Source organism: Acinonyx jubatus, chromosome D3 (genome assembly GCF_027475565.1).
Source record: "Acinonyx jubatus isolate Ajub_Pintada_27869175 chromosome D3, VMU_Ajub_asm_v1.0, whole genome shotgun sequence".
Taxonomy (NCBI): Eukaryota; Metazoa; Chordata; class Mammalia; order Carnivora; family Felidae; genus Acinonyx; species Acinonyx jubatus.
In genome coordinates, this window is record NC_069392.1 from 22,001,454 (window position 1) to 22,027,048 (window position 25,595).

General features: G+C 49.8%; 1 protein-coding gene, 1 long non-coding RNA gene and 1 other non-coding gene across 6 annotated transcripts; 2 read left to right on the plus strand and 1 right to left on the minus strand.

The window, feature by feature from the left end:
- Positions 1-434: 434 nt before the first annotated feature.
- SEC14L2 (SEC14 like lipid binding 2) lies at positions 435-21,249 on the minus strand. Of its 4 annotated transcripts, none has more exons than XM_027050743.2 (12): positions 21,084-21,249; positions 18,881-18,956; positions 14,444-14,487; positions 13,986-14,045; positions 13,530-13,718; positions 12,433-12,528; positions 12,186-12,246; positions 11,473-11,556; positions 6,656-6,762; positions 6,411-6,550; positions 6,102-6,271; positions 435-702 (listed from the first exon to the last, which is right to left on the minus strand). In XM_027050743.2, exons 1-12 carry the CDS (start codon positions 21,135-21,137, stop codon positions 572-574), a joined length of 1,212 nt encoding a protein of 403 aa, XP_026906544.2. In that variant the 5' UTR covers positions 21,138-21,249; the 3' UTR covers positions 435-571. The 4 variants fall into 4 exon arrangements, with proteins under 4 accessions (XP_026906544.2, XP_014936990.3, XP_026906546.2 ...); XM_015081504.3 differs by lacking the exon at positions 21,084-21,249 and adding an exon at positions 20,789-20,992; XM_027050745.2 differs by lacking the exon at positions 18,881-18,956 and having other exon boundaries at positions 21,084-21,194.
- On the plus strand, positions 701-9,996 carry LOC128312348 (uncharacterized). The gene is made up of 2 exons (XR_008291486.1): positions 701-3,372; positions 5,667-9,996. It is a non-coding gene; the product is annotated as an uncharacterized LOC128312348 (long non-coding RNA).
- TRNAK-CUU (transfer RNA lysine (anticodon CUU)) lies at positions 2,506-2,578 on the plus strand. The gene has a single exon. It is a non-coding gene; the product is annotated as a tRNA-Lys (tRNA).
- Positions 21,250-25,595: the final 4,346 nt, after the last annotated feature.

Here is a 25,595-nt window from a genome sequence, read left to right on the forward strand (position 1 = left end):
GGAAGATCTACACTGACTCAGACCATCTTCTGAGACCTGGTAGGCAAAGCCAAAAGATCCCAGCCTTGGTGATAGAAAGTTTAGAAGAGTTTTTGACCCCCACCATAACTCTAGCAACCTGCTACCTTGCTATACTCCTCATTATGATCTAGACTTAACATTTTCATTTGGGAACAAGTTCCTCCCCTACAGCTGGCTTCCCTGAAGTGTTAGGTCTCAATCTCTCCCCCCTTTTCTAATTTCTTCCCTGCTGCCACCCCCATCTCCCCCCCTTTCACTTCCTGTCTCAGCTGTCACTGGACAGGTAAAGTTGGCACAGCTTATAGGATGGTAGATCCTATCATGGTGTCCAGCCCCTGGGACTTCTTAGCAATTTGAGAGGCAAGGGGACCCTCTCCTGCTACTCTCCCTCTTCCTAATTCTGAAATGAAAGTTTCCCAAATCCAGCCCAGGGTCTTTCTTGTAGCCCAGTTTTTTGGGAGGCATCTGGATACTGGGCAAATGACTGCTACAAGGGACAGAAACTGACAGGGAGACACTGAGGGAGCCAGGCCTTCTGTGGGAGGAGGCATTACTTTGGGGTGACTGCCCCCAGCTGTTTCATCTTCTCTTCTGAGGCTTTGTCTGGAAGCAGGACCTCCACAGTGAAACTGACCTTCTTGGCATGAATGAAGCTGTAGGTATTGTCAAACCGCAGGACATCTGAGGGGAGGCAGAAAACCAGACATTCAGGCAATTCTAACAAAGGGCAGCGAGTTTTGTTGACTGAACAAGGCAGTGTGGTCCATAATGAGGATGAAGGTAGCATAAGCAATGGTCCTTCACCTTCTGAAACTTAAATCAAGCTGGGTCGACAAGATATTCACAGAGAGAAAAAAATATATGAGACAGAACATGCCGAGCGCCAGATGAGTGAGAGAGACAACCATATCTGTTAACAGCTTGGAAGGAGAGGGCCCTATTGACTGAAATCATGTAAAAAGGCTTTTCAGAGGTGTTAGAACTTGAACTGGGCCTTGAAATGGCATAGCAGAATTAGTAGCAGCAGTAGTTGTCAAAATAATAATAGTTATGGGAAAATGCCTACTTATGTGTCTCAGCCCTGGCTTGGTAATCTATATATACTACTAGACTATTGCTGCAAGTAACTATGAATTCAGTATTAATCCTGCTTTATAGGGTATAAAAAGGAGGTCACTGTGTCACATGGTGAGGTGATAGAGCTGCAATTTCCCTCTGGTCTGCATTGTTGCCTGCCTTGGGCCCTGGAAAAAGACGAGCCCTGTTCAGTTTCTGGCCAAGGTAAAAAATACACAGAATTTTTGAACCAGGAATTCATCCCAGTGAATTTGTCCCAAATAAATGGACAAAGATGCTCATTTCGCCCCTGTTTGTAATCATAAATGATTAGGAAAACTCAAAGTGGGCATGCAGTTGGCAGAGAAGGCTTTGAAGCCTTGGCCGAGGAACAGACTGCTTTTAATCTAACCCTTTTTTTTGTTGTTGTTGAGAAGTTGTTCCATTTCAGTCAAGTACCCCTTCAAGAGAACAGAGTGTGAGAACAAAAACACTCACTCTGCCCTTTCCCTATCCAGGACTTCTCTCACTTTTCCCAGCAAAAATAAAAACTTAGAACAAGCCCCCCCCCCCCAAAAAAAGTATATTTAATCCTGAGAATTAACCTCTCCTCTTTCCTGCCCCTAAATAAAATACATAGTTTAGACCTTGAGTAGACACTCCACCTACACTTTTTTCACGGTATGAAGGAAGTATTACTCATTGATTTTCTCTCTGCACCAGAGGTTTTTCAGAACCAGTAGTCCCTCCGGAAAGAGAGACACTGCCTCACTGTCCTGGACAACAGAGCCCTAGCAACTAAAATCAGTCATGCTAGGGGAAAGGTCTGAGCTCCTTGGACCAAGCACCAGGATCTAGATGGCTCTGCCTTGTATGATATTTTGCTCTCAGAAACAAGGAAGAGGCTGTTCTAAGGCCCAGGCCCAAGGGAAGTGGAGTTCATGAACTACATGGTTCATTTTGACACTAATCATGTACTCACAGGCCTGTAGGGCCCTCAGAGATCCTTCCAGGCTAGGGCTCCTCAACCTTTGTTGGGGAACTGGCCCCTTGAGAATCTGATGAAATCATACAACTTCAGATCCCCTGGACCCCATCATGGACCCTTGGGGGCAGGGGGTCCCAATGGGAAAGGCACCATTCTGAAGAGTCTCAGCACATGGGTGTAATCATGCCTTCTCGTTTATGTATGGAAACAAATATATATTCTAAATTAACTTCCTTTTATTTCTCCCAGTGGGAGATTATATTGCTTTTTAAATCATGTGTTTAGATGGGTTATATTATCCATGAATTTCATTTGAGAATAGAAAAGGGGATGTTAGACACTCTATGTTATAAAAGGGAGGTGGTTTGGTCTTTTAAGATTCACAGTCACATCTATGGGGAGTCCACAAACCCCAGATTAAGACCTCCTGCTCTAGGGGAGCCTGGCTGGCTCAGTTGGTAGAGCATGTGACTCTTAATCTCAGGGATGTGAGTTCAAGCCCCACGTTGGGCATGGAACCTACTTAAAAAATTAAATTAAAAAAAAAAAAAAGACCTCCTGCTCTAGCCCACTCCCCTCATTTTAAGAAGGAAAGCAAAAGCTGGGGCGCCTGGGTGGCTTAGTTAAGCAGCCAACTCTTGACTTTGGCACAGGTCATGATCTCACAGTTCGTGGGATCGAGCCCCACATGGGGCTCTGTGCTGACACTGCAGAGCCTGCCTGGGATTCTCTCTCTCCCTCTCTCTGCTCCACCCCTGCTCATCCTCTCAAAATAAACAAATAAACTTAGAAGGAGGAGGAGGGGGAGGGGGAGGGGGAAGAGGAGGAAAGCAAAAACTACTTAGAGACACCTGCCCAAAACACTTGGAGAGTTGGTGGCACAGGGGGACTCAGAAACCAAGCCTCCTGGAGCCTGGCTAGACTCTCTTCTCCCCAAGACTCTCTTCTCCCAACACTGCCTGGAAGTACTGCTGAACCTTCATCTAGTCTTTTAGGTCTTCTAGACCATGTTAAGTACTCCTGGCAGACAAAGTCTATATCTTTTCTTCTGAATCTTCTTTCCAAGTATTCTAAACTCAGGCCCTCAGGAAATTTTAGTTGAGAAAAAAAATAAGTGAAATCAATTCAGACTTTGTTTCTCCTTCTCAGCCATTAAGTACACTTGGGCAAGGACCCGTGTGGCCTGGGGAGGATTAATGTGTTCTTACCACTGGAGGCTGGCACAGAGTTTTAATTTCTCCACTGAGCGATTATGTTCCACTTTGCAGGGGGTCACCTGGCTCTCCAAGGGCACTGCCCTCCCACAGGTAAGTTTGTAACCTAATACTGCATTCTCTCTGGGCTCAGGTCTAACCTGAGCCACGGCTCCAGACAACAGCTGATCCCACCTCATTGTCTTTACACCTGGGAGGTGGATGCCCTGACCTGCCTCTAATCCTCCTTGGAATGGACAAGAAGCGGCAGTCAAGGCCCCACAGGCCGATAAACGTTCCATCTGGGAATGTATCCAAGAAGAGCTAAAATATATTTGGGATTTGCAAACCTAAACCTGGTTATGTTATAAGGTTCCTGGTCCTCTCTCAGGCTGTGTCCTTCCGGTACTATAATTGGTAATGAGCACTGCTGGAAAATGGGTGGGGCACTGCTGTTGGCTGCATGAATTTGGGTAAATTACTTCCCTGGTCTGGGACTCCACTCTCTGTTCTGTAACATCAGGGCAGACCTGATCATCTCTAAGATAGCTATGGCCTAGAGATCTGGACCAGGACTCTAGGATTGTCTCATGTCCTCTGTCTTTTGGTGTTCATATAAGCTACTTTGTGGGAGAGGTGACATCCCTTCTCTATACCTCAGCTTCCCCGTCCATTAAAAAAAATTCAAGTTGGGGCACCAGGGTGGCTTAGTTGATTAAGCGTCCAACTCTTGGTTTTGGCTCAGGGCATGATCTCATGGTTTGTAAGATTGAGCTCTGCATCAGGCTCTGCACTGACAGCATGGAGTCTACTTAGGATTCTCCTCTCTCTCTCTCTCTCTCTCTCTCTCTCTCTCTCTCTCTCTCTCTCTGCCCCTCCCTGGCTTGCTCGCTCTTTCTCTCTCTCAAAATAAATAAAGTTAAAAAAATATTTTAAAAAATTCAAGCTTGGGGCACCTGGGTGGCTTAGTCGGTTAAGCATCTGACTTCGGCTCAGGTCATGATCTCATGGTTCCTGAGTTTGAGCCCCACATCGGGCTCTGTACTGACAGCTCAGAGCCTGGAGCCTGCTTTGTATTCTGTGTCTCCCTCTTTCTCTGCCCCTCCCCCACTTGTTTTCTCTCTCTCCCTCTCTCTCTCAAAAATAAATAAAACATTTTTACAAACTTTTTTAAAAAAATTGAAGCTTATATACAAAATACTTTATGCTCTGTGGATAATAGTATCTGGGCTGGTGTGCTAGGACTTGTTCTTACTGAAGCATGTAGTAATATGCCTTCTCCTCCAAGGACCTAGCTGCTTGCTCACTAACAAGAATACTCCTCCTCCGTGGGGAGCCATACCACAGAGCATCTGAGGAAAGGGCTGTAGAGACTGAACATTGCCTGGCATGTGGGGAAGTACACGGCATCTGAGATCGGGATGATGTTGTGAGGCATCTGGGGGCTAGCTCAGATCTCCTGGTGATGCTGCCCTAGAAATGGGGCACAGGGCTTCTCCCGTCTCCAACACCATCTCCAGGATGGCCCTTCTCCCTGCCAGGTCTTGCCCTAATAATAATAATGGTGACTACAGTGTGTTAAGTGCTTGCTGTATGCCAAGCATTATGCTAAGTGCTGCACAGACCTATCCCCATGAGGTAGAGAGTTTGATCCCCAGTTAGCAATCAGGAAACTGAAGCCCGGGGAGGCTGTCACTTGCCTAAGGACTAGTCTATAGTCAAATCCAAGTGGCTTAATGATAAAGCCCTTGCTCTCATTGACTTTCCATGCCTGGCCCATTGGCTCTAATAGAAAGGAAACTGGAGACTGGAAGGGAAGTGTGTGTGTGTGTGTGTGTGTGTGTGTGTGTGTGTGTAGTTTTTCTACTTATAAATGTAGTACATGGTCATTGTAAAATTGTAAAACATTGCAGAACTCATGTAAAAAAATTAAAGCCCTCTATAAGCTTCTTACCATCTCAGAGATAACCACTATTCCCCAGAATTATTTTTAATATACATGTTTTTAAAAAAAGCAGAGTGTATACCATATGCTATGCTTCACTCTTTGTTTTTTTAAAACATGTACCAGACATCTTATGTGTCAATTTATTCCCTCTAATGTGTATATTGTATTCCATATACATGTATGCATGGACCATAATTCATTTAACGAGATCTTATTAAGGCCATTTAGTTTATTGCCAGTTTCCCAGACTGCTAGGAACATCCCTGTACCTATATCCTTGTGTCTTTGTATAAACATTCCTGTAGACTAAATTTCCAGAATTAGAATTGCTAAAAGGGAATTTTAATAGATACTACAAAGTTGAGTGAGGTCAAACACTTTTTCAAATGCCTGTTTGCCATTCTTATTCCTCTTGCCCAAACTTCCTATTCATGGTCTGTGCCCATTTTTTTTGATCAAGGTGGAGATAAATGAAGCTCAGAGGGATCAAGACTGGGCTTTTCAGCATCACTCACCCGGGGATCCCTGCACCCACCCAGGCAAGTTCTGCCTCTCTGATGTCTGGGGAGAGGAACATCCCCAAGAAATGTCTGATGACAGTCATAGATCCAGTTAGTCTTGAACCAGATAGCAAATATTCTGAACCTTGTGATCACCTAGCACCATGACTCATCTCTACCTGGGAGTATTTGGTCAGAGTCCCACCCTGCTGCTAACCAGGAGGGTCACCTGGTCATTGTACCTGTCCAAGCCTAGGTTTCCTTATCTATGCCAGGAGAGGGTTGATCTGATGGAGCCCTATGTCTAGTTCTAACAGTCTGAGAGCATAAACCCATGGAGAAAGAGGGACCTCACAGGCAGACAGCTAGGGCAGGGGCTCTAAGCCAAGACTTACAGATGCCAGGATCACTGCAGGTGAGGGTCCCATCCTCAGGGACCAGGTGGGCATTGTACCTCTGGTTGGAAAGCACCTCCGTCATCTCCCCTGCCCGCTGCCGCTCCCCCATTTTGGTCTTCAGGAAAATCCCAAAACCGATGTCTGAACCATCTGACATGAACTGCCACCTGCAGGAGACATCCACCCATTGAGACGCGATTCCGTCCATGTGTGCACTCTCTGGGGTCCTGCCTTCAGGGCTTCTCCCAGCCCAGCCCACCCACTGGCTCAAAGGCACAGGCTGCCTCGTAGGGTCCAGAGCACTACCTGAGGACACAGCCAGGGAAGAGGATCTCATACTCCACTTGGTGGGAGGAGCCACGAGAAATCTGCACACTGTGCTCATACTGCTGTTTCACTTGATCTCGCACATAATACTTCTTCGGAATGTCACCCCCGTAGTTAATCTAGAAGCAGAACACAGAATGAACTGGAATGGGCATTTGAGCCAGGCTTCCCGGGTGATCCCCTAGCCCTATGGGCTACGCGGCGGGGGGCATGCAGTCCCCTACCTTGGATTTGCACTTGGGGTCTCCATTAGAATCAGTCATGGTACCCCCATACTCCATAGGCAGCTGGTCAGGGCTGATATATTTCAGTAAAACCTCCTTCCAGTTTGCTGGGCAGTAGAGGGAAGGAAGGAGAAAAAAAGGGTCACCACTAGGCAAGATTTCCTCACGGCCCTGGTGGTCAACACAAAAGAGGCAGGAAAAACCCTGTCTGCCCCAGGACGCAAAACACAGGCATTAGGAGTACACAGTATACACACAGATCTGCAGGGGATTCAGGAGGAACCATCACCCAGAGGATTGCCCTGCCCTGAACTAAGAATCAGAACACCTTGAGTCGTGTCTCCCCTGCCTCTGGCCAGTTGAACAACCTTGGGCATTGCTTCACTCTGAGCCTGATTCCTCCCACCTTGCAAGGCTTCAGTGGGGGGTGAAGTGAACTAAGTACTTGAGAAGATGCCATAAACTGTTAAGTGCCTTACGCACATCAGAATATATTATCACTCCTTGGAAGATGATACAAATACCTGCAGTGCAGGCAGAGGGAACAAAGAAAGGGAAGGGCATCCCACGTAGAGGGAACAGCATATGCATCAAGCAGGAGGGCCTGAATCAACATAATCTGTCCTGGGTAGACTGAATTCCAGGAGGGCACAACCCTGTGTCTCATCCCCTACTTTCATCTATACGAATCATGCTCAGTCGTGAGTTACTGAATGCACCACTGTAGCGTGGCCCTTGAAATGGGTTCCCTTGGCTTTACCCCAGCCACAACTTTACTTCTGCTGTTTTTCAGGCTGTCTAAGCTGCCAGTGACTCGCCCCCCCCCCCTTTTTTTTGTAAATAACCAAGCCCTTTCCTGACTCGGAGAGTTTGATTCTAGTGCAACCAATGCTGAGAACCAAATTCCTAACCTATTATCAGCCAAGTACAATATTTTGATGCTGGAAACCTTTCCATGCTGACTATATAGACCATAAATAGGCAGCAGCTCCAAGTCATGGGGTACAACCCAGTATCCTCTGTTGTTGGTACTGGCTGGAAGCCCACAGAGACTGTCCAGAGTCTCCCAACCCTCTGATTTCTAGGGTCCCGGGACCATGCAACTCCTGCGACACAGCGTCTGTGGTTTGGGGAGTGATTTAATCTGTGCTTCTAAGCCTCACTGACCAACCCAAAATGAACGTCTTCCCTCCTCTGCTGAAGATCCTGTATCTTCCGAGACTGAGATGGGTTTGGTTGAAAGGGTTTCAGGTGTGGGTGGGAGAACAGACGGCACCTTCTCTACAGCTCTGCTGCCAGGAAACCCAACCACCACATGCTCATGGTGGGTGGTAGCAGCAGAAAAGCCAAGAATCATCAGAGCCTTTTGCTCAGATTTTGTATGTCTTCCCCCAGCTCAGCTGGAGAGTTGGAATAAGGCCAAAAAGAACTTCCCATCTTACAGAGAGAGTAACTGAGGCAACAAGAAGCAGAACTTGTTGCTGTCAGAGTCAGGACCAAATCCCAGAAGTCCTGTACTTTCTAGAATGCTCCACGCTGCTCCCGGGGCTCATTAATACGCACTGGGAAGATTTCCACTTTCAATGTGTTGCCTAATGGTGAACATTCAGAAACTTTCAGAATCTGTATTGCCTACCCCTAAGTTCAACTCCACGGGTGGCATCGAGTCTGCCAGGAGCCAGTCCCAATCTACCTCTGTGGTCTTTTCTTCCCACCAACTTCACCTAATGTTGTGGTAAAACTCAGCTCCTCTCTGTCCGTGGCTGGCTTGATTCCTATGCGTCTCTTGCTCTAGCTTCCCTCTTGTGCCCTGATGTTCTCCCAGCTCCCCAGCACATCCAATCCCTGCCGGGTGTGGTCCTGCCAACCTCATCAATCACTCTTCATTCTCCCTGGTGGGCTCCTCTGGCTCTGCCTGCCCTTGAGCTTGGACAGTCCCCAGGACTGAGCCTCCACTCTTCTGTGGGCATCCTTTATCTACTCACAAGGTTTTAGTTGCTGCCTGTATTTGATAACTCCCGAATTTCCAAACTGGAGTTCTCTCCTCAGCTTCAGGCTCAAGTAACCCCAACATCTGTGTATCTCAGAGATTCCCCAAACTCAACATCAAGCTTATTCTTCCAGTTGTGTTCTCTAGCTGAACGAATTGTACCAGAATGATTGTGATATTCAGTCATTCATGCCAGACACCAGAAAGTCATTTCTAGATTTCTCTTCCTTCCTCTATCCAGTCGACTGAGTTCTGCTGTTTCACTTCCTAAGTAAGTCTCTAGTCCATCCTCTTCTCTCCATCCCTACTGCCACCTCCCCAGCTCAGGTTTGCAACACCTCTTGCATGGACTGTGGCCACACTGCAAATTGGTACCTGTGCTTTGCAAGCTTGCCAGTAAAATGTGTCTCCATTTGAAATCTGATCCTGGTTGGGGTGCCTGGTGGTGCAGTCGGTTAAGCATCTGACTCTTGATCTCAGCTCTGGTCACGATTTCACATTATGTGAGTTTGAGCCCTATGTCGGGCTCTGCGCTGATAGCATGGAACCTGCTTGGGATTCTGTCTCTCCTTCCCTCTGCCCCTCCCCAGCTTGTGCTCTCTCTCACTCTCTATCAAAATAAATAAACTTAAAACATTAAAAAATAAAGTAAAAATCTGATCCTGGTTAAGAAGATGGGGTACACATATACAATTCTACTTTGAATACTACTACATTGAATACTACTCAATGATGAAAAAGAATGAAATCTTGCCATTTGCAACAACGTGGATGGAACTGGAGGCTATTATGCTAAGCAAAATAAGTCAGAGAAAGAAATATATTATTTGACTCATATGTGGAATTTGAGAAACTTAACAGATGATCATAGGGGAAGGGTATGAAAAATAAGATAAAAACAGAGAGGGAGGCAAACCATAAGAGACTCTTAAATACAGAGAACAAACTAAGGGTTGATGGGGGTGGAGGGGTGGGGGAAAATGGGTGAGGGGCATTAAGGAGGGCACTTGTTGGGATGAGCACTGGGTGTTATGTGTAAGTGATGAATCACTGGAATCTACTCCTGAAGCCAAGACCACTGTATGTTAGCTAACTTGAGCATAAATTTTAAAAAATAATAAGGGGTGGCACCTGGGTGGCTCAGTCAGTTAGGCGTCCAACTTCAGCCCGGGTCACGATCTCACGGCTCGTGAATTCGGGCCCCACATCAGGCTCTGTGCTGACAGCTCAGAACCTGGAGCCTGCCTCAGATTCTGTGTCTCCATCTCTCTCTGCCCCTCCCCCACTCACTCTGTGTCTCAAAATAAATACATTATAAATAAATAAATAAATAAATAAATAAATAAATAAATACAAACATTAAAAATAAATAAAATATATAAAAATAAATAAAACAAAATAAATAAAAACATTAAAACATTTTTTTTTGATAATAAAATAGGGGCGCCTGGGTGGCTCAGTTGGTTAAGCGTCCGACTTCAGCTCAGGTCATGATCTCACGGTTTGTGGGTTTGAGCCCTGCGTCGGGCTCTGTGAGCCTGGAGCCTGCTTCAGATTCTGTATCTCCCTCTCTCTCTGCCCCTTCCCTGCTTGCACTCTGTCGATGTGTCTCTCAAAAATAAATAAACATTGGGGCGCCTGGGTGGCGCAGTCGGTTAAGCGTCCTACTTCAGCCAGGTCACGATCTCATGGTCTGGGAGTTCGAGCCCCGCGTTGGGCTCTGTGCTGACAGCTCAGAGCCTGGAGCCTGCTTCCGATTCTGTGTCTCTCTCTCTCTCTCTGCCCCTCCCCCATTTGTGCTCTCTCTCTCTCTCTCTCTCTCTCTCTCTGTCCCAAAAATAAATAAACGTTGAAAAAAAATTTTTTTAAATAAAAAATAAATAAATAAACATTAAAAATAATAATAAAATGGCTAGAAAGTTAATTAATTAATTAATTTAAGAATCTGATGCCTTTACCTTCCCTGCTCAGAATCTTCCGTGGTTCCCAGTAACCTGTAGAGTCATGTCCAGGCTTCTCGGCATGGTGCCCTGGATTCTCTGTGCCCTGGCTCTCGGCCCCTCTCCAGTGTGGCCCCTCTCTTGTCACACCCTGCTGTGCTCTCTACAATTGCCTAAACCACGGTGTGTAAGGTCTTTCCTCAGTGCTGTTCTTTCTGCCCAACAGGTTCCTGCCTGGCATCATCTTGCTGCCTCTTAACTCATTCTGTAGCACTCAGGTGAGGTAGGCATCTGCTCCTTCCTGGGTCAGGAGAAGGTGAGTGTCCCTGCTCAGTGTCCCCACCCACTTGCTTTCTCTCTTTTACATGTAATGTGTTGTCTGCATCTCCCTTCCCCAAGAGGGCCTGGAGCTCTTCAAGGGATTCTGTCTTACTCATCTTTGTCACCTAATCCAAGGGGCCTGGCACATAGTAGGTGCTCATCAAAGGAAGCAACTCCTAGTTGCCCCTAACTGAAAGCAACCTCTGCTCCTGTTTCCTCCATGCACCTTCTCTCTGCTGTTTCTAGTACCTTTTCTAGCTTGTATCATCGCTTTCTCTCTAAAGGTCTTCTCTCTCCTATTACCCTGTAAGCTCCTTAAGGGCAAGACTGGTATTTTGTTCATCTTTGCATCTACAGTGCTGAGCTCAGTACTTTCTTCTAGAGCGTCTGAGTGAAAGAGTTCTTATTAAAACAGAAAGGCAGACCCTAGCCCGGCCCCTATTTGCTCCTGGGTCTCACTGCTACCAAACCAGCAAAGGAAGCCTTCACGTTAGAGACATCTAAAGCTGTCCCCAGTTTGGCCCACAGAGCATCCAGTGGCATTGAGAAGAGTCTGGGCTACTCACCCCCCAGGACCATGATCTTCTTGCGAGTGTCCTCACTCAGGAAGGGCTTGATGAGGTTATAGGCCACAGGAAACAGCTTGGGGGCTGGAACAGAGACCAGGCAATGTGAGACCGGGAGCAAGGCTCACTTTGTCCCTAACAGTGTCCTCCACAGTCCCTTGTGTCAGGCCACAGGCTCCCCAGTGCTGTGGAGCCCACACAGCCCAGGGTGTGAGGCTTGGCACAAGCACCTCTTTGACATCCAGCTTCCCTGTCTAGAAAGTGGGTATTGCCTTCCTATCTCACCCGTCTGGCTGGCTCCAAGGAGGTAATAAATCCTAAAAGCTTTGTGAATTGTAACCCAGTCTGCATATGTCAGGGGTCTCCAGATCCCCTCCTCTGCCTCACCCCATTCTACTCCCCTGGACCTGTCCCAGTAACATTTTGGGCCCCTCTTTCCCATTTGACTTCATCACAGATAGTTCCCAACTTACCTTTATTTTTTTTTAATTGTTTTTTCAACATTTATTTATTTTTGAGAGACAGAGAAAGACAAAGCATGAGGAGGGGAGGGGCAGAGAGACAGGGAGACTCAGAATCTGAAGCAGGCTCCAGGCTCTGAGCTGTCAGCACAGAGACTGACACAGGGCTTGAACCCACAAACCATGAGATCATGACCCGGGCTGAAGTCAGGCACTTAACTGACTGAGCCACCCAGGCGCCCCTCAACTTACCTTTAACAACAAAAAGACGCTTCAGTGTCTCAGGATAGTTTTCCTCAAACATGCAGAGAAACTGTGGAAACAAATCACGGAGTCCCAAGGGCCCAGACCTCTGTACCAGGGAGGCAGGAGGGAGGCAGGCCCCACCTCCTTCAGGCTAAACTCCGCCCCCATCACCTCACCCACAGAGCATCCTAGCAGAGGGGCTCACTCCTACTTTTTCTCCTCCTCACAGCCCCCTCCCAGCCCTGCTCCTCACCTCTCCATAGGCCTCCACCGCAGGCTTCCAGAGATGCTTGAGGCCAAGACCCTCGCAGTCATAAATCAGGGTGACTGTCTCCACCTTCTTCCCCATCTGCAGAGGACAGAGGAGCAGAGTCACATCTTGCTGATTTGGTCATGGGCCCAGATCTGGACAGGGCCATACCAAGGGCCTTCCATGTTGAAATAATCACCCCCAGGCCAGAATTGTGGCCTAGGCTAGTCACTCTTCCTGCCTCGGTGTCCCTGTTCTTGTCCAGTAAACAACTGGGTGGATCTAGATTCTCTCTGAGGTCCCTTCTGTTCTGCAGTTTGACCTCATGGCCCCCCCCCCTTCCTCTGTGTGCAGCACCTGGTAGTGTTCAGTCCGTGGGGCCTCGTTGGGCAACTTTTCTGGTGAGCAGGCACGGAGACTCTCCATCCAACCTAAGCCCTTAAGGGTACATGCCCACCTAATGATTCTCTGTGTCCCCAGCCTGCAGGATCTCTGCACACACTGGGCTCTCAGTGCATGTTTGTGAATGACGGTGTTGGAGTGTTCCCAAATTTATCACATCATTTCACTGGATCCTTATGATAGCTGAAGAGGAAGGCAGAAGAGATGGTCAGTGTGGCTCCAGCTCTCCCTTCAGTCTTTTTCTTAGAGAGGGAATCACCTGTCCTCACCTTTTTGTTTTGAATACAGACTCTGAGCTCATCTCACCAGCGGTACCCAAACACTTGTCTGAGGACAGGCTGGTCCATGACAAAGATTTTACTGGTGCCCAGATGAATGAGAAAAACAATGATAATGTAATAAATTTCTTCAATTTAAAGGACTGCTCTTTATTCTGAGATTATGCCATTCCTATAGTTTTGGGGGCTGATTATGGCAATAGTAGCTGGTACATTTTCTTTTTAAGTCCTTACTTGGAAAAATAAAAATTTGGCAACGTATGTCGGTCCCCAAAACTCTGTAATTTCACTCGTCTGTGAAATCCAAACGTCTGGGCCCCAGTCCTGAAGCTGTGCTTAAATCCCTGTGTGATATGCCTGTTTCTGCTTGAACACCTCTACTGTGATGAACTCATTTTCAACCGTGCTAAGCCCACTTGCCTTTTCGGTCTGGCGGACACACTCCTGAAGAAGCCGCTCACAGTCCCGCATCTTGGTCTTGAGCAAGTCCTGTTTGGTGGCTGAGAGGAGCAGACCCTTGGCATCCAGAGGTCCAATGACATCGTACCAGACGGGGCAGCCATCCAGGTCATAGCCACACATGCCCCCTGACAGATACTTTTGGACCACCTGGGCAAAAACATAGAGGAGGCACCTGGTCAGCAGGCCCAGGGCAGTCGTGCCTTCCCTGTATCCCAGGGCCTTCCCAGGGGTTCATCAAGCTCTCCCTCCACAGCCTTCTCCTGGGTGCCAATAGATAACTCACCCTGGGAACCACTGGGGCTCACTTAGAATTGTTAGACCTTTCCTCTGAAGGTCCCAGTCCACCAGATTCGGGCACAGATTGTGGGTCTAACAGACCCAACATAGGGATGGGGCAAGATCATTTGTCCTCACCTCTGGAGGCTGCCAGCTCATGATGTTGTCAATGTCCTTTTGCTTTCGGAACTCCACGTGCTGCAAACACACAGGGCTTTAAAAGAGCAGGAGTGGGGGGAACCCTTAAGGGGTATCTAGCAATAGATGACAGTATGAAGAGGCCACCATCACATCTCAGGTACGTCATGAGAAGGCAACTGGCAGGAATGGAAAAGAAGGCACTGCATGGTTTAGAGGTCTGGGAAGAAGGGATTATAATTCTTGGCTGGCCCAGAACTATTAAAGTTCTGTGTTTCCAAGGAAGGGAATGCACTTTGTCACAGAGGTATAAGGTAACAATGGTCAGCTAATACTCAGATATGTCACACACGCCAAAAGCTGTGATTGGATGGGCAGGGTGGGCAAAGGAAGCACAGTGTGATTCTGACAGGCAGGAATGGAGGCAACAGCGGGATATGAAGCCAAATGGATCTCACCTTCCGGAGCATGGCTTCGGACTTCTGCAGGTCAAAGTTTCTAGCTGTAACAGGGAAACGTGGTTAGGGTTAGACCAGCAGGCTGGGCATCCAAGGACAGGGAGATTTCCCTATTCCCACGTAGGGGCTGACTCCCAGATCACCCCACAAGCAGAAGGTAACATGAAGACCTTCACTGGGTGCTTCTGGAACACCACAGTCCCTGAAGGTCAAGGATCAGGGCAGGTGGCTAGAGCCTTGCAACTTCAGGATTAAAAGAATTTTACCCTAGTGGATGCAATAGGTGAAAGATCTTATCTTCTCTCATGGAAAGTAAACCCTGGACCCCTTTATCATTCTGCCTCTCCAGTTACACAAAGTTAATCTTCATGGTCTAACATCCAGTTCTGAGAACTTGATCCACAGTTCAAAGATGAGCATAGTTGCCCCACAGTCTGGGGTGGATCTGGCAGAACATCCCAGTAGGATAGAGTTGATGAGCCTGAGTCGACCTTGCCCTATCTTCAAAGGATCCATGCATACCCTAATGAGACACAGAGGGCCCTCCTCCCATGGTTCCTGGAAAGCTTCAGAATTCAAGTTCACCTGGGCCAAGTCTTCATTTTATGTTCCAGCCCCAAGTCGTTCTGCTCAAACTTGAACACAAAGACCTCACTACCCCAAATGCCACCTCCTTCCAGGTAATCTGCACTGCTATTTGCACTCAGTCCTCATTGTTACACTGAGATCCGCCGCCGGGACACTCAGAAAATAGGGTCGCTTCCTCAGTCATGTGACATCCTCTTCAATACTAGTGAACTCGGTGCTGCCACCTGAGTCCTCTCGGCTATCATGTTGCCCATCCATGGATCCTTTCTCTAATCATTTCTCACAGCCCAGTTTCAAGTCCATCTACAGAACTTCCCTTTAGATGTTTCCCAATTGGCCAGTGCCCTTCTTAAAGTGTGCTGTCCAGGGACACCTGGGTGTCTAAGTTGGTTGAGCATCTAACTTCGGCTCAGGTCATGATCTAGTGGTTTGTGGGTTCAAGTCCTGCGTCAGGCTCTGTGCTGACAGCTCAGAGCCTGGAGTCTGTGTCTCCCTCTCTCTCTGCCCCTCCTCCGCTCATGCTCTGTCTCTGTCTCTGTCTCTGCCTCTCAAAGATAAATAAACATTAAAAAAAATTTTTTTAAATGATAAAGTGTGCTGTCCATAACTGAGCACAGCACCAGGTGTTGTCTACCCTTCTCCAACAAAGCCTAAGAAATTTCTCGGCAACAGTCCCACCCTTAACTCAGATGGAGCTTACAGTCAACGGAAACCCCCAAATCCTTTTCAGCTGTGCTGTTGGGAAGCCTCCATCCCATATGTTGTGAGGTGGTTTTCTGGACCCATCCCTATCAGATTTTCTCTTGTTACAATCAGCTTCACTTGATCCTTTAAAGAGTTTTTGAGATCCAGACTCTTACCAATTTTGCCAACTGACCTATGAACTCTGCCTCCCAGCTGCATGTCCTCTGTGGATCTGATTGGTATCTAGAACTGCTGACAGCCCTGGAAGCTGGGCCAGACAGGCTGCCCTCTGGACTGTCACCTTAATCACTGATCTCTGGGAGTGGCTGAGCACATTCCCTGACTCTGCTATCATGAAATCCAGTCCACGCTCCTGCACCCAAAGGGTATATCAAGAGATTTGACCAATGCCACCCCTCTCGTTGGTGCTGGGCACACACTGGTGAACAGCCTTTGCTCTTAGGAAGTTTCTTCTGATGGCCACCCTTTACGTGCCATCATGGCAGCAAGGGGCGGCTTTTAGAGGAATATAATCTGGGTTTGCCTCTCTGCCCCTCCACTTTTTCGCAGTTTGACCTTGCACAAGATACTGCACATCTCTGACTGAATCATCTAATGATCTGGAAACACATGAAAGATGCAAAGCAACATGCTATCATGATGGGGGAACCCAGCTGGTCTGTGAAGGAGTGGTAGTGAACTGTGAGCCCCCTTATCTCCAGGTGGCTCTCCAGTTAACTGGTATCTGCAAGAGTCCAACATCTAGCGTCTTCTTTGAGAGCGCTCCCTAATATCTGCCAGAGTCCAACATCCAGCGTCTTCTTTGAGGGCCCTCCACAAGTTGCCACTTGGCCCTGACTGCCTCCCCATGCCTGCTGAGTCAGGCCTCTCCAGAGCTCCTGCTGCCCTAGTCAGGGACAGCTCAAAGCATGGCTTAGGGCACTGCCAAAGAAGCTGGTCCAGGAGCAGCTGTCCTGGGTTCTTATCTGATCACTTCCTAGTCCTAGTGAAGAAGACTCAGACATCCTTTGCCCCCACCCCGCACGCGCGCGCATGCACACACACACACACACACACACACACACACACAATATTTCTACCACCTCCTCGTTTTCATCTGGCCACCTGACCCTGTACTGAAGCAGTACAGATTCGTGTGCCTGCTCTCAGGGCTTGGGGCCAGCAGAAAACTCAACCCATGTGAGGGAAAGGGGCCAAGAGTAGAAGCCCGAGTTCACACCTAGGTTAGAGAAAGACATTCTGCTGGCATGCGCCTTGAAAATGTTTCCTTTAGAATCAAAGGTAAGAGGGAAAATGTTTCCTTAAAAAAAAAAAAAAAAAGGCAACAAACACCGTAATTGAAATTCATAGCAGAGTCTGACCCAGCCTGAGCTCCTGCCCAGGAAATGTGAGGCACAAAGGGCAGAGGAGACACTTCCTCTGTCTGAAGAGGCAGAGCCTGTCTTCGGAGGGCAGCTGTGGCTTCCTAGAGAGACTGCTGGCCTGGGAGTCTGGGGCCCTAGGTTTCTGCCCTGATTCTGCTTCTCATTAGCTGTGTGCCTTCAGGTAAGTGCCTTCCCCGCTCTGAGCCTCAGTTGTCTTAACTGGCAAATGAGGATGACTATACTCTTCCGTATGCCTGCAAAGAGAGGGGTTATCCAAGGACTGGGGAGTTGGGAATGCCTGGGAAACCAAGTACCAGGAGCCCAGGTGGCCTTCTCTTAGATAAAAGAGCTCTGTTATTTTGTTCATCTCTTTGAAACAACACGTCTCTACCTAACAGCAGCTCAGTGGGGTGTTTGATCATCTTACAGCTGGCTCTTTAAGGCAGCACATTCTTCCCACGCTGCCTACCCGCCCACTTCTAGCTAAGCCCCTTCAGCAAAACATCCTCCACCCCTGGACTGACGCCATTGAGCCCCCGTTCCGCCCCTTCACCCAATCCAAGTGGGCTGATGGTGGTGCTGGTGGGGTGGTCACAGCTCTTTTTGGGGGAAAGGGCAAGTGGCACTTCCAGAGGCACACAGGGCTCCGTGTGGCTTCCCTGGCTGCACCTGTCATAGGATACATACTAGTACCTTTTCTGGACAGAAAAGGAAAATACATCTTTTCACCTGTCCCAAGACCCCTAAGGTATGTACATGTGTGTCTGTGTCTATAAATAAATAATCAGGCATGATTTGTACTTTAATATTTGGGGCTATGATTCTACATCATAATTGAATCTCTGCCAATCTAACACAGTGGAATTTTCTCTATTATTTCAGTGTCTGCTAAGAGAATTTCTATAAAGAAAAAAAAAGTGTGTCACAGGAACCAGAGAGGGTAGTACATGCCTTGAACCACAGGAGGAAAAAAAGGGAAAAAAGAAAGGAGAGATTTCAGGAGTTGGGGCACGGAGCTGAATTGGACTCTGAAGCTAGTAGAAACATGTACATTTCATCACCACACACAGAGTTCTGTCATGTTACATCCTGTAATAGGCAAGGCACCCTGTCTGGTCCTGTTCTAGCAGAGAGGAGCCTAAAGCAGACGTGTGCCCCTGGCCCCCACGCCATAGCCAGACCAGGGCAGAGTTAGAGCTAGAACTTGAGGCTCTGGAGCCTGGTAGTGGCCTGAGGGCAGTCTTATCAACCTAGGTTTGGCTGAGTGCTCCCACGTTCCCCGTGCACTCTGCCCCTCCTTCAAGCTGCCTAAACTGCTGGCAGCAGGTGGCTCGCCATCCCAAGAGGTCACAGAGGGGGCCAGCCTCTCCCAAGGGCCTGCACTCTGGTTCTAAACTTGGCTCTGCCTCTGACTACTCACGTGGCTTGGTCTTCCTAGGCTTTTCTTCAACCCATTTCCCCAAGTCCATCGGGAGAGTGCATTTATCAAATGGATGGAAAGGGCACTGGGCTGGGAGTCAGCCCGCCAGTTCTAGTCTTCTCTCTGCCTGTAATTCAAGCACTGTGTGACTTGGAGCAAGTTACTTCACCTCTCTGAGCCTCAGGGTTGTTATCTACCCAATAGGAGGATCTAGCTTATACAATTGCCAAGAGCCCTTTGGGTTCTAAAGGTTGAATTCTCCAGATTCTCAGATTGCCAGGAGCAGGGTTTCCAGAGTGCACCATTCTGTTACCCAGGACAAGCCCCTGCCCCAGCCTCCCGCAGCCCCGATTCCCTCACCTCGGAGCCAGCGCAGGAGAAAATAGTCATCTGGATTTGGCAGAGTGGGCAGCACATCCTGGACATTCTCCCGAAACTGTAGGGAGAGGCAGTAGGGTGAGCGGCAGGTCCCACCCCAACCACCCTCTGCCGGGGGCTCTCCGCAGGGACTTTGCCAGACCTCTCTTCAATACGGGTCAACTTGTAGACACTGGCTGAGCACATGGGCTGCACAGTACACTCTGCTGCCTCAGTGGATAGCAAGGAGGAGGCAGGAAGGAAGGAAGACACTACCTCTGCCTGGCTGTGTGCACTTCCACTCCAGTGTGGCAGGTGGGCATATGTGTTCCCAGCTGTGATAATAGACACTCTGGCACATGCCACAGTAAAAGCTATCAGTTTGCCAAGCGTTCCCTGTGTGCCCAGCACTGAACTTGGCATTTATCTTATTCATGCCTCACTCAGAGTCCCTGGAGGTTTCACTGTCCCTATTTTACAGATGAAGAAATTAGAGCTCAGAGAGGCTAAGTAACATTCCCAAGGCTGAACAGCTAGTAATCAGCAGAGCTGGGATGCAAAGCCAGGTCTGTCCGAGGCCAGACAGCACACTCTTGCCACTGTAGTCTTCTGCCCTTTAGTAATGGACTGGTGAGCAATGTGCTGGGGGAGCAGAGGAAGAGAAAATTTGATTATGACCGGCCCAGGAAGACAGTGGTCTCACATGACTTCAAAAAAATGGCATATGCATTGGGCTAGAAGGACTTCAAAGGCAGCAGGAGGAGGGAGGAGGGCAATCCAGGTGGAGGGAACAGTTCCAACAGGAAGCCATGAAGGGGGAAAGTGCAGGGAGTGCCAAACAAGGGATGTGGACATCCACCTCCAAGTAGGTGAGCACACCCCCACGTGCTCTCCCCATGCCTCCTGCTCCTGGCCACTCACCTTTCCCTACTCACTGACCTTACAGGACAGCCCAGAGGGGACCAATGAGGACCTGCCACCTCCACCCCTTGCCTAGGTCAGCCAGGGACTTGAACCATCCCATCCCATCCCCCAGACTCCCAGACTCCCAGAGGAACTGCTCATCCAGGGCCCAGGCATGAAGCCACCCCTCACCAAGGACCCTACCCAGCCCCTGGTTTCCAGTTTAATCACCACCTAATCCCTCCTCTGCTTGACTTCGCCTGCAGGTCAGCAGTAAAACCTGAAACCTCCCTATCCAGCCTCCCTGGGATGGGGGAGGCCCAGCCTGGGGCAGAGCCTTCATTGGGGTTGGTGCCTCAGCCCACTGCCATGGCAGGAGACATCTGGCCCCCCACCCCCTGTCCAGCGATGGAAAACTGCTCAGCTGTGAAGATTCCGAACCTTCAGACCGGACCCAATGGGTTCTGGCTCCCAGAACAGCCAACCTCCCCTCTCCTCAAGGGCAACAAAAAGTAGATTCAGTTGGTGGAGAGGGGGTCCAGCTTTCAAACTGCTGCCCCCTCCTCTGCCCAGGCGCCAAGGCAAAGCCAGGCTTACCTTCTAGCCTTCTGAAGAGCATCTGCCCCAATCCCAGGGAGGGGCCTGGATTGCAGGACAAGGGAGGGCTGGTCTGGGCTCAAACTAACCTCAACCCAGTGAGTCGCTGATAGGATTCCAGCCTTCACATGAGGGTGCTCCCTTCAACATCATCGGGTCCAACCCCTCACTTCGTCTCATCAAGGAGCACACAGAGAAGGACGGGTTTTGCCCAAGGTCGGCAGAGAGACTTGGTGCCCCAGAAAGGGCTCTCCAAGTATCCTCAAGAGCTGTCAGGGCCCTGTTCAGGGTGCCGCTGCCCCGTAAGAGGAAAACCTCCCGGAAATGGAAGGAAACCTGGGGCCCTGCCCCAGCCCCCAGGGCCCGGCTGCCAGTCTTGTGAATGAATATTGCCTTTGTGCCCTTAGCTACCTCCGAGGGCTTCCAAGCAACCACTTCTTCCCAGGTGGCACCGCCAAGGTCTCGTTCGGGGCTGAGGCTGGGGTGGCCAAACTTCCCCGGGGCCTCCTCGGCGGGCGGGGGGAGGGAGGGGCAGGCCTCGGGGAGAGGGGCGCGAGGCGCCAGGTGCTGCCGGCCGCAGCTCCACCAGCCTCCCGCCGGTCCCGCACCGTCGCTCGCCCCCCGCCTAGTTCCTTCCCAGCTCTCAGCTGCCGGAAGGTGAGGCCCCGGGCCGGGGGGCGGGGGCCGGGCCAGGATGAGGACTCACCTTGGCCAGCGCCTCCTTCTGCTTGGGGCTCAGATCGCCGACTCTGCCGCTCATCGTGGCTCGGGCGCGGGCGCGGCGGTTGCGGCAGCTGATGGAGCACGGGTCGCTCTCTGCCGCCGGAGTAAAGTCCCAGCCTTTTGCCCGGGCCTCGGGGCTGGCCGCCAAGCCCCGCCTCTTAAAGGATCCCGAGGGGTGGAGTAGGGAGGGATGCGTTGGGCGCGGGAGCCTCTGGCGCGTTGCCCTCTATCCTCCTGAAGTCGGAGACCCTGGCAGGAGGCGACCAGGGGTGCCCCACCCGGGCCGAGGTCAGTGGACATTAGAGGGTCAGGAAATCTGGGTTCTGGTCTCAAATTTATCCTTAGCTCCCCTGTGACCTTGGACGAGACACCTGACTCTCTGGGCCTCAGTTTCCCCATCTAGGTGCTATCTAATGACCTCTCCTGCAATCAGACCCCATAGGGCAGAACCTCACTGCCCCAGATGGTGGAGAGCTTGCCTGGTGCCGCTGTGGAGGGCCAAGTCCTGAAACCTAGACATCGCCCTGTGATGAACAATGGTATTGGCCATTTCTCTCTGGAGCCCCTGCCCTCTTTCTCTTTGCCATTGGTTTTGGACCACTGCTGCCAACCAGCTTGGGGCCTCTCAGTGTTGACAGACTTTTCCCTCCACCTGTGAGGCAGGCAGGCCTAGGGAACAAGGAACCACAGACCAGGTCTCCCAACCCAGGGCCCTGACCTCTGCTTCTGACCTTCCCAGCTCTCCAAGAGCTGCTCCTCAGCAGGCAGAGAGGAGTGCTTCCTCTCTGGGAATCAGAAGTCCTGGGTTTGAATCCTAAATCCTCCACTTCTGTCTGTCAGACTTCAGCAAGCGACTTCACCTCTGTGCACCCAAGCTTCTTCATTCATGACATGGAGGTGATGATCTGGATTTCAAGTCAGCTTGAGAGCATCAAGGGAGCTAACGTATATAAGTCACTCTGTGCCTTATGCACTCAAGTGCCTAACAAAGGGGTTGCCTCTGTGACCACTCCCTAGTGTGCCCTGCACACCTCCCTTTGCCGCCTGCCTGGCCAGGCTTTGGCCTCTGGTGGGGATGTAGGGTGGACATGGAGGAAGCCACAGTAAAGCCACCGCTCAATGAAAGCAGGCCTGCTATCAGCTTATCTGCTTCCCCTGCTTCTGCCCAAGGGCCAGAGCTCTGGGTTCCTATAATTGCGAGTCTGACTTGTGTGATGGATGCTTCAGTGCCATCTGACTGTCTTGCCATGTCTGACAGCCCCTTCCTCATACAATGAAGCCCTTTCCTCCTTTCTGTGCTCAACAGCCTCCTCCCTCTGTCTGCCCCCTCCTGCCTCCCCATAACACACACACTATATACTCTCTTCCTACCTCTGTGGTAGCAGCTGCTCACATACCCTGGACCATTCTTTCCTCCTACTGTGTGCCAGGCCCTAGGCACTATTCTGAAATGAATCAGACACCATCTTGCCTCCCAAAGATAAGATATAGGCACCATCACCTAGAATATAGGAGCGAGATAAATATTCCAAACAGAACAAGTGCCTGGGAGGTTAAGGAGGAGAATTTGCTTTGGGTTGTAAGAATCCTAGAAGGCTTTGTGGAGGGAGAGACATTGGAGCTGCACCCTAAAATATGGGGTAGGGAGGAAATAGAAGGAAATCCATTCATTCCATGCTGGCACAATGGCGTAAGCAAAGTTCAGGTGGTTGATGGGAAGCATGGCTCCTGCCAGAGAGAAGGGGAGAGGAAGAATAGGCAGGAGGGACCGGCAGCACCACAGTGTGGCCCTGCTTAGTAGCATCGGCCCTGCTACACCGTGAGGTCCTTGGGCACACCGTCCTGGCTTACTCATCTCTGAACCCCCACAAGCCCCCTACCCTCAGCAGAGCATCCTATACACAGGAGCTGTTCAATAAATGTATGCTGAATGAATGAAAGTGAGAAATGCTCCAATAGGCATGGAGCCCGGTGCTGAGGGAGCCCAGGGAAGAAGACCTAAGCACAGATCATTCAGGGATCAGGCAGCTCACCTCACTTGACAGCTGTGGAAACTGAAGCCCAGAGAGAGCACGACCCCAAATCGTTAGTGGCGTGACAGATGTGGAGAACTCTGCCCGGTGCCTGGCACATGGAAAACCACCACTTAGTGCCTGCAGAGCTAGGCCCAGGAGTTTGTGGGCATCCCACCTCTCAGAGTTGGTTCCCGCCAACTCTACGCTCCGGTCTCCAGGAGAGTAGAAAGCAGGAGGATCCCAGTTAGAAGGCAGAGGCCGGCTACAGCAGGCCTGTTAAAGACACCTGGGAGGACTCTGCTCTGCACCTGACAAGGCCCCCTACCATGAGGGTCTGCTACAGGGTGCAGAGCTGAGGGTCTCAGATTCAGCTCTGTGACTGAGAAGCCCCCAACTCCCACCTCTGGGAGGAGTTTTCAGGTTGTCCCAGCTGTTCTGCCCTAGTTAAAGAAAGAACCATCGCCTTCTGGCTTAGGGCAGGACAAGGCTGCCTTCCTTGTTGGACTTGTGGCTCAAATCCTTATATAAGACCCTCCCAGGGACAAGATGTAGGACCCATTCAAAGGAAAATAGTAGAATAGCCCCTTTACAGCACTTTACAGTTTAGAAGGCACTTTCAGATCTAGCTTTTCATTTAAGCCTATGGTGACCCTCTGAGTCAGGTGATTTATTGAGGAACCTAGGGAGAGAAGTGATCCTGTAAGAATATGTGCAAATTTAGGACTTGCACCCAAGTCTCTGGCTTCTGGGCCCTATGCTTCCAGGCACCCATAGGCTGGGGTGTGGACTAGCCTCGGAGTTACCTGCATAGGCTACCCAGGAAAACGTTTACACAGCAGGAAATCACCCTCAGCCCCCAACAAACCCCCAGGAATCTGGAGTTACCTACAATAAAGGCCTAAGTGAAGTACCCTTCTTCCAGTCTGTTTTTTCCAAGTCCTGTGGCTACCTGCTTCTCCTTCCTCCACTGAAACTTACCTATCTCTGGCCCACTATGGAAGGACTAGTTAATCTGATAATATAAATCCTAGAATAATAATCTGGTAAATTCCTCTGAGCTGGTTACTAAGAGAGAACCCCTCCTCCACATCCCTACCTTTTCTCTATCCCCCTACCCCTGTCCAGCAATTCTCTCTCCCTGCTAGTTATGTTGTTCCCCTGTTCAAGATTCTGCAGTGGCTCCCTAGTTCCTTCAGGCATCAGCTCAGTCTCACTGACTTGCATTCAAGGCCAAGGCCTATCTCATTCCAGCATCCTTTGGGGCCTTCACTGCCGCTCCTCCCCTCCACACACTTTCGTTTTAGTCAAAGAAGCTCTGTGCTGTTCCTCAGACATACCTTGGCCCTCCTGCCTCTATCAAAATTGCTTCTCTCTCCTGTTTCTTCCTGCCAGATCCTCCTGCCAGATCCTCCCAGGCCATCAGAACCCTGTTCCTGCTGTTTCCGGGAACCTCTCCCTGATTTAACCAATCCAACATGAGCCCTGTAAAACAGTAGCCCCTCTCTCTTGAACTTGACACTGACTACTCTGTATTGCAGTGGTGACTATCAGGCAATGGCCTGGCCCAATAGGAAGAGCCCAGCATCCTTAGTCAGGCAGGTCCCAGGTGAGATCCAGGCCCCACTGCTTGCCAGCTGTGTGACGAGGGTGCTGTGCTGAGTATACCTTGCCAGGCAAGGTGATGTTAACAGCTGAAAGAAGGCTGCTGGGCCTAGGAGGTCTAGAAGGAATGTGGGGTCACTGATGGTTCTAGTCTTGGGAGTTAGTGCCCTGGGGCTAAGATTCCTCTGTGACATGGCTACAGACGTGGGCAGGAGCACTGGACTGGGGTCTCTCTCTCCCTTTTTTTTTTAAGTTTATTTATTTATTTTCTAGAGAAAGAGTGAGCAGAAGAGGGCAGAGAGAGGGAGAGAGAGAGAATCCCAAGCAGTCTCCATGCTGTCAGTGCAGAGCCCCATGCAGGGCTCGATCTCACGAACTGTGAGATCATGACCTGAGCCGAAATCAAGAGTTGGATGCTTAACTGACTGAGCCACCCAGACTCCCCAGAGCTAGGGCTTTTGACTGTGTTCTTGAGTGAATGTGCTACAGTGACTATTTAGCAATGAATACTGGGGAGAGGGGGTGTGCACCTCGGGGCTATCTGCCTTGACCTCTGGGCCTTGGTTGACTCTTCTCTAAAACAAGGGCACTGACCTCCAGATCAGAGGCCCCTAGGTGCGTTGTCCTCTGATTCTCTGGTGCCAGCAGGAAAGGGGTGGTACTGAGATTGGCACAGTGGTCTGAGACCTGAACAGTCTCTTAAACCCTTCAACAAATATTTGTGGAAAACTCTACTTCCATACGGCCAGACAGAACTTTCCAGAAAGCCCTTGTGACCATGCAGAAGGGCCCTGACTCCAGCCTCCATGCTTCCTGTCCTTATCCCAAGCCTGCCATGCAGAGTTTCAGCTGCCTTAAGTTTTTTTCCAACAAAGTGG